The 16,627-nt window shown below is 29.2% G+C and overlaps 1 protein-coding gene across 1 annotated transcript in view; it reads left to right on the top strand.

The window, feature by feature from the left end:
• Positions 1–16,627, top strand: part of LOC119667641 (DNA N6-methyl adenine demethylase-like) — a 45,566-nt gene continuing 28,939 nt past the window's right edge. The window contains exons 1-2 of the mRNA XM_038076947.1: positions 1–1,725; positions 1,800–1,940. Coding sequence (XP_037932875.1) covers positions 103–1,725; positions 1,800–1,940 — 1,764 coding nt within the window. The 5' untranslated portion in view covers positions 1–102. The remainder of the gene's footprint in view (positions 1,726–1,799; positions 1,941–16,627) is intronic.

Here is a 16,627-nt window from a genome sequence, read left to right as displayed (position 1 = left end):
GAATATTAAAAATTAAATTGAAAAATCTCACTCTAAATCTAAACTTTTCATCATCGTCATTGGTTGATTAGCACGCTCAGCCATGCTAGTGTTCGCACTTAAATGGCGTCTTCAATAATTGCTCAAACAAGCGGCGGTACAGTAGAAACGTCTGCAACAACAAATCCTTTAACAACAGCTTCAAATTTGCACAACTCGCATTTGAATCATTTGAGCAGTTTGAGTCAACATTACACGACGCAAACCTATCAACATCCACAGCAGCATCCACAGCAACAACAACATTTGCTACCATTGCATCATCAACAGCAACAGCAGCATTTGCACTATCAGCAGGTGCAACAACAGCAACAGCAGCAGCAGCAGCAACATTGGGATTACTATGCACGCCAACAACAACTATCGCAAACAACAAATAATCTGCAACAACAACCTCAACAGCCTACAGCGCCACCGCCCAATACCACAACACAACATCAACAGTCAACAACTCAATCAACACAATCAACCACCCCCAACTCAACGAGCAACAGTAACTCGAATGCCAACAGCAATGATGCGAACAATGGAAATGATCCAGTGAATCAATCTCAAACGAACGGCAATAGCAATAATAATTACACACGTCCTTGGGAAATGGATACAAAGGACACAACGAAAGGCGGCTTCGAGCCATTCTCGAAGCTGCCCTCATTTCAAAGTCAATTTCATGGCTATAACGATCAATTAATGGCAGATGCTGCTTCACTGTCAGCAACACTGCCGCCCTCTATGTCTTCACTGCAAACTGTCGCCATGTCACCAGCTAGCATATCAGTTAGCTCACCGGGCATGGTGAGTGTTGGTTCGCCACTAACACAATTGAGCGGTCTACAGACAAGTATAACGCCACCAGCAAGTTCATTTTCTGCCCTAGGTGCTCCGCCACCACCACCGCCCAATACATTTCATCACCCACTTAGCGCAGTAAATACGCATCCGCACCATCGTGCCACGTATCCGCTAGTGCCAGCTGCACTTCCACCAGCTGCTACTACTCTACAAAGTACGACTGCTGCTTATGGGAGTGGCACGGCGTTGGATGATGGACGTCATCATTTAGGTTTATATCAACCATTAACAACTTCTTATGCCTCAGCCGCATTACCTCCGCCAACTTCGACTTTAACACCGGCTACACATATTGGTGCAAATTCACAGCTCACGCACAGTGGCCTCTCTAAGAAGGAATCTTTGCATACAACATTTGATCTCAATAATGGCAACGGCCTAACTGCCCTGTCAAACAACCAAAATATTGCAACTACGCCTATGGGTATGCATACACCGACGCCCTCATATGATGGCAACACTTCCTCTATGATGGACGCAACAAATGGTGGTGTCGGCTATCACACGCCACATTCTACGCATACGAATAGCACAGGACCGCATACACCACATACAACACAGTCGCATACGCCCACTCCGACGACAACTACGCGCATCAAGGTGGAAAAGGAACTTAATTCACCCATAACACGTGTAGATGCGCGTAAGAAGGAACGGCGGAAAAATCGTGCTAATTCGCTTGAATCCAGTGCTGAATCTGAAGCCAGTGCTATGGATGTTGATCCTAGCAATCCGGGACAAGTGGACGCTGTATCAAGTACAGCCAATTTTAAGAGTCCCTTAAGCGCTTTGGGCATGGGTGACAGTAATGACACTAACGGCACTGAGAAACAGGTGAGTTTTTGAGAGAAAATCTAGTTTCAACAAATAATCTTTTGCTTAAGTCTAATCAAACGTCTGTCTTTCAGTCGAAGAAGAAACGCAAGCGTTGCGGCGAATGCATCGGCTGTCAACGCAAAGACAACTGCGGCGAATGTGCACCGTGTCGTAATGACAAGAGTCATCAGATCTGCAAACAACGGCGCTGCGAAAAACTCACCGAGAAAAAGGTAAGTGCCATAATATATTGAACTCTTTACCTTACTTTTGTTTCCATTCAATTGATGTGTTAGTGATGATAGAGGGTCAGTAGACTCAATATGAAGTACAAAAATTTACGATTGTTTAGTGAACAGATGTTTCACAATGAAATATTTTAGTAAAACAAATTGAAAAAAGAAAAGAAAAAAATAAAGCAAATAAAGTCGAAAACTCTTTGTGAAAGAAGAAAAAACTGAAAGGCCAAAAAACGCGCCTTTTATAAATAATGAGCTACAATATAACAATTTACTTTAACTGTTTCAAAGGAGAACCGTTTCAAATATAGTAACTCCCGTACCGCACTGCATGGAACAGGTTTCAAGCCGTGCGGTTATTATCCTACAAAATATCCGTGGCACTTAAATGCCCCTAAAGCCTTGTACATGCCCAATTATTTCAGGTTTGCCACTTCGCAAAAATACAAAAATACAAAATTTGCGCCAAACATCGAAAAGATACTCCGCTTTGTTGTGCCACATAAACAGGATTCGTTGTGTCGACTTTTTTCGTACTTCCTTCAGATAACCGCGCGTACGAATTGAGGTTTCTTGCAGTAGATACTGCGTTAACAATGTCTCTCCGCATACTTCCGTTTTTAATTTATCACAAAATGACATAAATTATGTTCAAGCAAAAATTTTAAAATTTTTTACATATTTTTCCTACCGCAAATGCAAAAACTGTGAATGGCAGAGTTGTATGACCCGAGGCAGTGGCGTGGTTCATGTATTATGAAGCAGGTGCATTGCTTCGATTGTTTTCGCTCATTACATTATTTACTTAAAATCTCTTTAACGACTTTAAATCATGTAACTGGCGCAAAGGAAATAAGAAGTTTTAACAAAATAATACGAAAAACAGGTCACTGTGAGATAAAAAGTATGAAGTAACAAGAAGGAGAAAAATAATTCAAACAAATTTTCAAAAAAGAAAATATAATGCGAATAATACATTGTCTCTCAACTCTTCAACTTTATATATATTTGAAGTTTCACTATTTTATTATTTTTACACAATTTCGAAGTGAATTTAAACATCAATATTAAAAAATTTTATTTTTACCAAGAACGCAATATACTTGTTTGGTCGATTGTAATACCAGGTTATCTCCTACACGACCACTTCTTATAAGTTTAAAACCGTGTTTCTCTCACGACGATAAGATTCCACCCACTCTTGAGTATATATAGTTTGATGAAACATTTGTACTTGCCGTTTTTCAGTACGACAACTGTAGAAAAAAATACTTTCCACTAATCTGTCCTATCTGATGACCCAAACTGGACGATGTCAGAGAAAATGAGTGATTAGTTCCTTTTCGTCTAAGTTTCCACAATTTTTATAATAATTGTTGAAAAGAATGCCATACAAAGGTTTCTGTACTACATTGGCCTGAAAGAATTGCATATAAACTAGCAATATTAACACGATCCTTGTAAAAGAGTTTTAAAATTTTTATAATGACTGCTAAAAAAAATTCCCTGCGAGGATTACTATATACCAGTGATCTAGATTGATAATAAAGATCATACATTGCACATAAAGCCGTAGGATTGACATGATTCTTGTTAAAAGGTTTACCGATTGATTGTTCACGTTACCGATTGATTGCCCGATTGTTTCTATAAACAGTTTGTTCCAGTCTGTGTATTTAAGGAACCTCTAAGATTATTGAAATGCAGTTTACCTAAAATAGCTTAGATAGGCATATATATTAATGTATATTGACAATGATTTACTTGTTTGAAATTATTTGATAAGCTAATTGTGAAGTATGGGTTGGGTTTGACCCCTGTTTGAGTGGGTCACTGACTGGTTACAATTGGGTTAAAAATTATAGTTTGTTGATTTTATTGGTTGTAACTCACGTCTAAAATATAATAATAAAGTATTATCAGTTAAATATCTTAAATTTTGTTATAAATAATTGAAATATATAACATTTACTCCATAAGTTTATATCACTAAATTTATGAATAATTCTTTTTACTATGAAGGTACTTCTTAAAAATAAGTTAGTAGTTGGTATACTCAGAAAAATATGCTTGAACCGCATACTAGTTAAATCGACCCGATCATTTAGTTAGAGTTATTTTAGCTCATGTGGTAAAAAAAACCAACATTTGATATGGTTGAACCAACATGATGCGCGTGTAAAAATATTTTGACCTAGGATTTAGTTAAAATCTGATTAAATCAACCAAATTATTTTTATAAGTGGCAGATCTTCATTTTTATTATATAGAAATAAATTGTATGGTGGGAAATAACTCCGTATATTTTATTAGACCTTTGCTTCATTTTTTATACTATATAAATATAGTTTTTAAAATAAATTTAGTAGTTGGGAATATATACACATATATATTTACTGACTAATTTATTTACACAATTGTTTATAGAACTTTAATGGGTGTCTTCTGAAATTGCTAATTAGAGTTCATTCCCATAATCATTTATAAATCAGGAATTGCAAGAGTATAGCATATTTAAAATTCTTCTGTCACATACTTTAAATAACTTCAAAGCACATTTTAGAAAAAAAAAAAAAAATAATGTCATCATTAATAACATTCACAATTAGAAGACCAGAAAATTAAAAAAAGAAAAAACTATGTCAAGTCCGATTATCTTCCATAACTAAGGGAAGCAAAAATTTTTACATTGAATTGCTACACAAAAGATTCGTTTCCAGAAAGACTAATCCTATCTTTTGCTAATCTCAAATTTTTTTTCTGCATAAGATAATCATGTATGACTTTTAGAGCAAAAATTTATTTTTAATATTAGATTGAAAATATTTAAATTTGTGTGCATTCATATAAAAACAAAATTGTTAAAAATAAAAAATATATAAACAAAATTTTAAATAATTTTTCTACAAAAAACAAAAAAAAAACATAAATAACTCACAAAAGCTATAAATACCATTTGCAATACATCAAAAAGTACAATTTTTATCTGATATCTGTTAAAAAGTTTTTTCGTGTGAATGAGGCAAACTATAAAAACATTTGGCACATTGCAATATAACTGAATTATTTGTACATCTGTTGACAAAAAATATTTTCAATACATTTGCTTAAAATTTAATTGCTACTAATATTTTATTGATTTGATAAGAGAAATATTTTCATAGATAAGTGAAACATGCATTAATTCATACGTGCGCCAGTGTGCCAGTGTGTGCAATTAAATTCTTCAAAAAAACCTTTTTTCAAATAAGAAATACACTAACAAGTTCAGTTCAATTCAATTCAGTTCAGTTCAGTTCAGCACTTAGATACAACGATAACAACAACAACAACAACACAATACGAAGGCAATAATAACAGTACAACATCAGCATAATGTGTTTCATCTTTCTTTTGCACACATATTTACTTTATTATTTCATTGAATTAAACAACAACAACAACATCAAAACCAATAACAATACAACACACATACAAAACTAAAATTCAACAAAATGTGAAACAAACACAAAAAAAAAAACAAAAATGTAATACAAAAATGGAGGAAACCAGTGAGCAGATGTTCACAAGCAACAAACACGGTTTGAATCAAACGGATATACATACGCACAAACAAACACACATACTTATGCTTACTTTTCATACAAATGAACGCCGACACAAATTTATAAAAGTAAGTAAGCAGAGCAAGCAAGCCTTTGTTAAGCAAGCGTACGTATTTTTATGCGCGCGCAGAAAAACAACACAACAACAAAATAATAAGGCAAACAGGCCAATATAAAAACAAACTGATATATACAACAACAATATTAATGTTCATAGTGCGCCGCTGCTACTACATTGCTGCTGTTGGAACAAAAGGTTGCTAAAGAACTACTCTGTCTACTAAGCCCTCATTGTACACACGCACACACACGTATATGCTTGTTTGTTTTTATTGCTATTTTTTTTTTTTTTTTGTGAAATAAAGTTATAAATTTTAAGTAAATATACATAAATTTATATTTTAATAAGCAGTGAAGAATTTCTAAAAAGTTTTTAACTAATTTATCGCATGCTATATAAAATACTAAACAACTAGCATGCTTCAAATTTATTGTACAGCTGAATTTGTGCACTAAATTAGCCACTCTGGTTATCTTGTATCGTAAGTCGCCTGTATCTTTGTGCCGCTGTTAGTGTACGATCGCGTAAGTCAAACGCGCCTTTTTGCACACTGCTTCATATTGAAACATATATATAGTATATATATATATATACACATATATATATGAAGTTGTTAAAATAATATCATGTGACCGAAAGTTTGAATTTTAAGCCTTTATTTTGTATTTTGTTGCCAATCGTTTGCGGATCAATGAACGTTACAAATTTTATTGTATTTTTTTCTTTGATATTTTTATTCTTGAAAACATTTTGCCACAAATTTAATTCGATTATTGGCTTTATTTATGGCCAATGTATGTAATCAATCTATCCACTCGCATCAGAGAGTTCCTTGGCCTTTCGCTTGCCAGGATATACCTATTTTCCATTCATTCTTTGTACCAACTTCATATACATACATATTTTTTTCTTTCTTAGTTTCTGTATTTAAGTTCGTTATCTTGCGAGTTGAGAAACTTAATCAGCGCTAAAATAAAAAATATCAAAAAATAAAAATTGCTTATTCAGCAGCAAATGAAAATAAAATACATCAGATTTTTTTTTTTTGTTTCGTTTTTTAGTTGACAAGCGCATTCATAATTATTTTTTAAGTTACTTTCAAATAATATTTTTTCCTTAATTTTTATGCCTTTGTACTTCAGCTGACACTTTTCTTAAGGGTGCCATTGCTGCTCCACTACCTTGTCATACTTCAATGTTACTTTTTTATATAATTTTTATTTTTATATATACATATAATGAAAAGTCAGCAAATATATTCCACGAAAATAAAAAACAAGCAATGAAATTCATAAAAAAAATCTGTAAAAATTAAGCACAACAAACACAATAGTCATCATACAATTTCAACAATTTCAAGTGAGCTTGTAAGTCTTCAAGGGGTCCTTCCTTCAGCCCAACCAAAAGCGGTAAAAAAAGTCCAAAAAAAAAAATTAAATTGAAAATAAAACGTCCAAAAATTAAACTAAATGGTTTGAGTGATTTGCTTCATTTTACGCTATTGTCCTAAGGATATTTTTTCAACTTGACGATTTCTTTTTCGTTCCTCATTACTTACGTGTATACATAATGAGTGGTTCGGTTCTCATTTAAGTTGTCCCACACCTGCCCACCACAGAGCAAGTACGACTTGAGGTAAAAACTGCTGGAAAAGTAAGTTTTGCGCTGTCTTGTAAGATTTTGTCGCAGGAAATGCGCTGCAAAAAAAAAATTTATAATTTATATAAAAATTCGTACATGAATATGTATAACGTATCTGCTTCGCTATAAGTTGATATATTTTTTATAACTACAATTTAAACATAATAAAAAAGTGCCAAAAGGAATGCGATAAAAACTTTAGATATTGTCTGTTAGGTTGTCACCAAGTAAAATATTCGTAATTATTGTTAAACCTAGAAAAATTATAAAACTTTATTGGGAGTAATGAAACACAGAAATACTCAAAAAATGAAAAAAGAAGAGAGAAAAAAAATAAAAATGTCAAATAATGCTTTAATTACTAAAATTAAAGAATATAGACACCATAATCAAGAGAATGACATAGATATAGATTTTACTACTATTAATTTATGTTAGATCCTGATCCTGATGATGACTCTCAAGTAGAGTCGAAATGTAGAATATATCAAATAAATATTAAGGAAGCGACTAATTTTTATTTTAACAAAAAGTGACCTATAGCCGCATAAAAAATATGTAAAAAAATATTATTAAAGAATTTATTTATCACTTATATTCACAACTTAATTTATACAATAAAATAATAGGTTTATTTGGCCGCTCCAAAATGCGACAAAAAAACAACAAATTTCTTGTTAAAGTCTCTAAATTGTACACGAAACAATAACACCACTCTCTTGCTCTCTTGACTAGTTATAAAGTCTCTAATTATCTAAAAAACTACAAAAGAAAATGTTGTTAAAACGATAAGCGATCTATTGTGAATCCAGTTTCTTATGCAGAATAAACCTTTGGCAACCACACATTTCAGGGAAAAATAATTAGTGCTTTAAAATGATTCCAGTATTAAATTGGAATGTTTGAGAGATAATGTTTCACATCTCACATTTCACTTCGAGAACACAGTAATCCATATGGTATGTTAACTTGAAGAAAGAACAAGTGAGTATTTAAAAGTAATGTGTATGATTTTATTATCTTCTACTATTATTATCTGATATGTTCCAATATCTCTGTAAAAGAACACTTTCTTTCACATCCTTCATATTTATATATTGATTCAAATAACAGTTTTCTAAGATCTGGAAATGAATTATAATCTGTGGAAACCATATTCCGTAAATACTTTGGGAAAGCAATTAAAAGTGAAATTTCACAATTTTATAATAAAACTGTAATATGTTGCATCATCCTGCTGAAAGATCACTTCTTTCTTGTATTGATATGCATATATTGATTCAAATAACATATCAGTCTTTTAAGGCTTTTAATCGAATTATAATAGCTAAAAGTCAGATCCTGAAAATACTATAGAGGGGAAAGCAATTAAAAGTGCAATTGCTGTGCGATTTTATTAACAACTTTTAAGGTCTGGAAGTAAATAATAATCACTGGGAGTTTTAAAATCAGTTAGAAGTGCAATTGCTTCGATTTTGTTAACAACTTTTAAGTTCTGAAAATAAATAATAATCACTGGAAGCAAGACCGGAAAATACTAAAGATATAATAGCAATTAAAGGTAGAATTCCTACGATTTTGTTTCCAACTTGTGAGATATAACATTGTCTTTCTAAGAAATCCGATTTTTCTTCATATTCTTATATTAATATTCATTTAAATATATAAAATGCTACATTAATAATATGTATTCCTTTCTTTATTGCCAAGTTCTGTTTTTTCTAGTATTTTAAATTAAATGTATCTGTTAAATTATGTCAGTATTACTAGCAATTTTATATTTGAGTAATAATTACTTTAACATTAAAATACTCAATCTACGTTTACATTAATGACAAAATAAGAAAAAAATTATATATCCTTAAGAATGTAAAAAATCCCAACTCAACAAGATTATAAATTTAAATATAAATAATGTTGAAAAAGTGATTGTCGCTTTTCACTTTGTACATCTTTTTATCTTTATTCCACTTTTAATGACATTTTTTCACCTGCAGGATGTTGAGATTTAAGTAATTAAAAGATGAATGCTAGCGTTTTGCTATTGGAAGTATTTAATATTCAAATTGTTTCACGAATTTAAAATGAAATTGTATTTAAAATTTAATTTATTTAAATTTAAATAATTTTTTTACCTACAAAAAAAATTAAAAATAAATAAAAAATTATAATATAAATCATAATATAAAATAAAATATTTTCTACTTCTAAGCACTCATACTTAAACATTTTAGTGCTCAAAATAATGTAAATAAGTAGCATTATTGCTTAAATCTGTCACATCCGCATTTACACACATTCATTTTACTCGCACTCCACTTAAGGTTGATATCTAAATACACTTTGGCATTCATGCAGTAGTGTACTCTCGTATCTGGATGCATAGGTATACCCGTAAGATTGACTGAATAGTACAGTTGGTTGTTGTTATTGTGCTAATATGCATGCAGCAGCAGCAACAGCAGCAACAGCAGCAGCAGCATATGCATACATAAAGTGTATTGCTCCTTCAGAATGTCGTTCGTGACATACTCCACTGTGTATATTTATTTCTACTTTTTTGCTCCTCTATTCAAGTACCTTTTTAAAAATATCTTAAAAAAATAAAAATAACATAAAACTTCCATGTATTCATAAGCGCTTGTGCATCTATATACCTCTATATCTACTATACAAAAAAAAAAAAAAAATAACGTAGTAGTAGCATGGAAAACAGGATAATTATACATACATATTTACTCTGTGTGTAGTAAAAAAAAAAATGCATACATGCACAGGACTTGGTTGCAATCTGATACTGATATGTGCGCACTAACAACACTGGCAACCACGGCTACAACAGCATCAGCAGTTGTGAAGCCAAAGCTGAATCTCATCTCCAATGCCAGAAGGATTGAAGCTGAGTTTTTAGTTACACATAACGTACTTTACACCATAAATAGCACAGCAATGTGTTGTGCTATGCTGTGCTGTGCTGTATTGTTGAATTGTGGCAAATGCTGCATGCATTACGCACACATCACGTATCCAATAGCATCAGCATTGCTGCTGATGAAGAAATTAAGAGAGAGAAAAAGTTATCAGCAACGCGTTTTAAAGTTGCTGCTGCTAAAACGTTTTAAACGTGCAACATTTTGCTTAGGATTAAAATTACTGCAATTTGAAAGAAAGTCTTTCCTTTTGCTGCATTTCACAAATAAGCATCCGCGTGAAAATATAATAAAAAAATATACTCTTATATTTTATAAAACTTCTTTTTACTGCTGTTTGTTGGATGCTGTGTAGTAGCAACATTCATGCAACATTGATGCATTGCATACAAAACACACATTTCAGTCTTTTTTCTAAAGTTACTACTGTTGTGCACTTCAAGAAAATTGTAGGTTATTTTAAAGTTACCTACATGTATGTATTGTGTTCATACATAGTAGCATATATGCATAAGGACATAATAGTTTTAAAGTAGGTTGCAATAAGCGTAGGGGTGGCAAGTGCATTTTTTAATTGAAATTAGATATGGTTGAAGCAGACAGCTTAAACTACTTTTGTTGAATTCCAACGCTTGAATACAGGTTACCAGACTTATTATACTCAAACTAGGCGTGAAGTGATTGTAAACCTAACACTAAATTAGCTAATATGTAAGATAAGAGATAGTCGGATAAGAAAACTAATAACTAGGTTACATATTTTTTAAAATATTAAAGTCGTGCTAATGTATACTTATATATGAGATTATAAAATTTTATATATGTTCTTCAGGACATATAGTAGCTATGGAATACAAAACAGACTAGACAAATAAGTGATTATACTATTAGAGTACAAGGTATGTTGTGACTTAAAAATGATATGTATGGGTGTTGTTGTGTCTGATATGTTTTTGTTGTGTTTTGGTATCGAACCTGGAGAAAATCTTCTAAAGATACAAATGGTTCATACCATTTGCGTGCCTGATTCATGCACGACTCATGGAATCATAATTGGCTGCGAAGTTTAAACTTTTTAGGGGCTTAATAAACAAATCGCGACTAAACAAAATTATATCGAGTTTTAAGTATTTATATAATAAATACATAAAACATTCACATATAATACATGATAATACATGAATGTATTTCATACGATCCTAAATCGTATAAGTTATTGTTTAGTGATTTGTATCAGTTTATTTATTTCGTCTATACGAACTTAAATGGGCCCTCTGGAAATCAGATATTGTGCAATCAATATCAAAACTGTGAAAATAAACGCTAGTGCAAGTCAACTTTGGCACTTTTTGGCTGAAGAGCTAATCTATTTTGTCGATAAATATTTTCTCGGCAAAATAAACCGACTATTCTAAAGATAAAGTTAAACCTATATTGTATTATTATATAAGAAACTCAAGGTTTGAACCTTTAAACCATTGACAATTCGTTAAATGCTTTTTAGAGGAAGGTATTAAAGTTAACCAAAATCCTTAAAGCATAAGCCCCTAAAATAGAAAATGACCACGCATAAGCTGGGTAGTAACAAAGTAGATATGAGGCAATTTTCCCGACCTCTCCACAGCTGAGAAAAAATTTATAAAAGTATTTTCCTTATACATCAAAGAATTTTTGATATCCAATATTTAATAAATAATTAAACAAAAACTTTTTCTAAAACATATTTTATCTCTTACAAGTTCTTTTATATCAATTGTCAAAATCTATATTGAACATTTGGTTTAACTATAAATTTGGATGTGAAGCCATACATTTAAGTCGTCTGTTAGAAGGAAATGGAATTACATTACAAATGACCCAATAGTTACTAGTTGTGACGTCTATTACAATGATATTATTATTTTGTTAAAATATTCATCTTCTGACCCCTATTCCAACAATTGACTATAGGATCTCAAATTCAAAACACATACTTATAAAACTGAAAAGTTGTACTTATATTTGATGAAGTCATGTTTCATGACTAATTCTAAAGCTACATTTTGTTACATTCGTATATGTAAAAAAGAAATTTAATTAGTCAGATTACTTTAAATTTATTTAATATACTTAAATATTATATCTTCTTTAAAATTGTTGACAAGTACACATTCTTGGAAAAAAAATTCAATAAATAATGTACAACTTTAAAAAAACCCAACATATCAATCAAGCAGTTCAAACAGTTGAAACAGTAGGCATCACTAGCAGGACACTCCACTACTAAGGAACTCATAGTTTACACACATAATTATAACCACGAGAACAACAGACAATTTATACCGTATAAGGTCAATGCTCGTTTTTATTTCCCAAATGTCAGGAATACAAAGGCATTTGTGCTCCAAAACAACCAACTGTGTTGGTATTTTTAAATATTCGAATTATTAAAATGTGCATATGCAACGGATGTATAAGTAAGGATTATTTATTTATATTTCATTTGTTCCTTTATAATTTGATTTCAAATGCATCTGCTGTTGTGTTTCTTATTTGCTCTATGCCATTTGTCAGATTAAATTCAATTCCATTTGTTTTAAACATGAGCAGACATCTCACATATTGCATAAAAGTAACTTAAAGTATTACTATAATATAATTAAATACTATTATACGTATCTAGTACTAATAGTAATCGTATAAAAGTGTCAAAAATCTTCTGAAACTTTTAAATTAATATTGTGATAAAACTATTACAGTCATAAGATAATTCTTTTATTTGTATCTATCATTCATATCTAAAGGATTTTGAAAAGTTCTCTTATAAGTTTTAAAATACTTTGACTATAATTATATTAAATATATTATGTGTAATAAAATGTCATATTATTTTTGATATAACACTTGTACAGACATTCAACATATTGTATATCCTTCCAACAACCCTTTAAATGGTTTTCATATGTGTAACGATTATTTTTCTTAAATACAATAAAACAGAAATACACTCATAGTATTTCAAGCTTTTGATATTTATTTTTGTTTTTAAATAATTCAATATATTTCAAATGTCACGTAAAAATTCAAATGTCAAATATTCCATATCAAATACACAGAATAAACTTTAAGCCGCTTAAGCCGAAAACTGCCACAGCTGTTATAATTGTTTGCACTCTTAACTGTGAAGCCTGATGCCATTTACTCAGTCACTAACGCAGGATTACATTTTTTAAGCCCGCATTCTTTTTCGAAACCCTTTTAATCAGATTTTATTCACACATCCTTACTAACGTTTTTTTTACATTATTAATAAACATCTTATTATTCTCATAGCTCCTTTTTGATTTATTTTATAATCTTACTTATTGTTTTTATATATGCATATAAGAGTTACTATATATTTTAAAAAAGATACTCTGATAAACACATTTTTCAATTTATGTCAAAATATATTTATAGCGAAATTCGTCGTATATATCAATTCACATATACTGTATTTTCTTACTAATTTTTTATTAAGCAAATTTTTTTATTATATTTTTATTTATTATTATATTGTCATATATTTTTCATAATATGAAATATTTATTAAAAGAGTTAATAATTCTTCCTTAATACTGGAATGAAAAGTGAATATTTTTAAAAAACTAAATCAAAAAAAAAATTGAATAATTTTTATTAAATGAAGAAACATAAAGTAGAATATATCTGTATAAGGCCTTTTCTTTTGTAAGCATATCACAAAAGAACAACCGCTTATTTCAAAAATAACAAAATTTCCGATTCTTCCAGAATTACCAATATAAGTAATGCCTATTGTTCTTTTGTGACATGCTTACTAAAGAAACGACCCATAATTATATTTTAAGTATATACTTGTGCATTTATAATTTTAATATTATTTTATTCTTTATGGAAATTAGCAATTATATTTTAAAAGTAAGATAATTTATTTTTGTTATTATATTTTTAATATTTACTTAGATTTAATTGTTTTTTTTTACATTTTAACTTTTTATTTTTTTTTTCAATTTTTATTATTATTTTTTTTTATTTTATGTTTTTTTTAGTTTGTGTATATGCTTGTTATTATTATTTTTTTAATTTTTATATACCTACTTTTGTTTTTATTTATATATTTTATTTATTTACTGTATATTTAGTAATATAATATTTGTTTTGAATTCTATTTGTTTTATTATTTACTTGAATATATAATTTATTTTAAATATTTCAGTTGCGGTTATTATTTCTTTTCAGTTCTTCATATATTTTTTTTTAAAAAATTTTTTTTTTTTTTTTTTTTTTTTTTGTAATTCTTACAGATTTATTTGCTATTTTTTGGTTTTTACTCTTATTTATTTATTTTTATTTTTTTTTTCAACTTTCATTCATTGCTTTTTATTTTTTATTTACTGTTTGTTTTTTGTTTCCAATTTTTATTTACGGGTTTTTATTTTTCTTTTATAATTTTCAGTTTTTTTTTTTTTAAATTTTTCGTTTTAATTTTTTATGTTCTTTTTATTTTTTTTTTTAATATTGCTTATTTTCAATTTTTATTTCTTTAGTTTTTATTATGTTTTTTTTTATTTTGTTTAATTATTCCTTTATATTAGTTTTATTTTCACATATTTATGCATTTATAATTTATTTAATATTTTTATTTTAAAATGATTTATTGCTATTTGGAATAAAAATTTTTCCCTAAGAACCCTTATTAAACAGTGACTGGGTTTGGCCCAGGACTTCATAATCTCTTGGGAATATTCATATTTTTGCAATTGACTTTGGTGGAATGCAAACATTTATTTGATTTATTTTAAATTCAGTTTTTAGTTATTTTATTAAAATTTGAAATATGTATACAACTTATGACAGAATATAAAAGTAAAATATCTACATATCATAGAATAAAATTGTAATAGAATAGAATGGCATTGCATTAACAATAAAATAGAAATAAAATCGAGATAAAAATAAAAAGTACTAAAAAATATTTAATAGCATGAATTTCTAAATAGAGAAAAGAAAATTTATTCTATTAGTTTTTAACAATTTAAGAAAAGTATAAAGAATAATGTGACTCATTTAATACTTAAATAGATGAAAAACATGTATCTATATTTAAATATTCTAATTGCTATAAATATATATCCTCCTTCACTTATTTGTGCACTAAATATATTTCGTCAACGTGGAAATGTTTCGTACCTGTCCAAAATAAGGTGTCGGTGTCCAAAATTCTTTCAATCACCTGAAAATTTTCTTGTAATATCACAACTGGCACATCTTCTGAAAAATTAGTTGCAAATAACATCTGCCAATCTAACTTAGCACAATATATTACATGAGTAGCGCTGTATTGTTGTTGTGGTTGGAACCCGCTGGGACCTGCTGTAAAGTCCTTTTGAGAGGTGTCGAACGCATTTGGTCGTAGCTGGCGACGTGTGGTTTCGGGATGTCGACCCGATCGTTCTTGAAAGTAGGGATATGTAGTTTTTTCCAACTAATTAATTAAAACTAATTAATTAAAACTAATTAATTTATCTATGATCAACTAGAAAAACGCATTAAAATATATAAATAATCAGATTTATTTAGATTTATAACACAAATTTTATAGCTCAATTTGTGTTATTGTGTTATTTTTAGTTTTTTTTCCCTTTATTGTAGTAGTTCTTTTTTTGGAAATAGCTTACACTTATAAACAATACTCTTTTTTAAAGCTATTCAGTTCAATAAGCAACTAAGCTAGTCTTTTCCTAAATACCCACTCTATTATATATTTTAAAATAATCACTTGAGATGCTCATTTTTAAATAATTTAAGAATATTAATATTTAATATTAATTAATTATTATTATTTTAATTTTAGTGCTTGAAAGTAACACTTTTTAGTGTTACTAAAATATTAAGCATTTTGTGTGACAATAATTTATAGATATTTTATTTTTATATTCTGTCATATGTTGTATATTTTATTGAAATCACTTAATTTAAATGAAAATAATTAATTAATTAATTAATTAATTAATGTTTACATTCGATATTCAATATATGACTACATAGAATTAATATTAAATGAATAGTATAAAAAAAATTTGACAATATTAAATCACCATAATTTAATGGATTTTTAATATAATGGTGAGTGTGCTTGGGTTACATCTTTCAGTACTCTATATCATATAAGAATTCACACTTCGGTTACCTATCTTTGATTTGATAAATCGAAATCATTTTCAATAGATTAGGGATGAAAATTGAGTTATAATTTCTTTCATTTAACAGCAGTTTAGAAATATTATATATTTTAAAAAAATATAACTGCATTGAATGGATAGCACATAAAACTTATAACTACAGTCATAGAAGTGCTTAAAGTAATACGTATGAATTTTTGTAAATAATATTGTCGACTGAGCCCAGTGAACTATGTATTATCACATAAATAATTATTTATAT

This window comes from Teleopsis dalmanni, chromosome 1 (assembly GCF_002237135.1).
Source record: "Teleopsis dalmanni isolate 2A chromosome 1, ASM223713v2, whole genome shotgun sequence".
NCBI lineage: Eukaryota > Metazoa > Arthropoda > Insecta > Diptera > Diopsidae > Teleopsis > Teleopsis dalmanni.
This window is presented reverse-complemented; position numbering and strand designations above follow the sequence as displayed.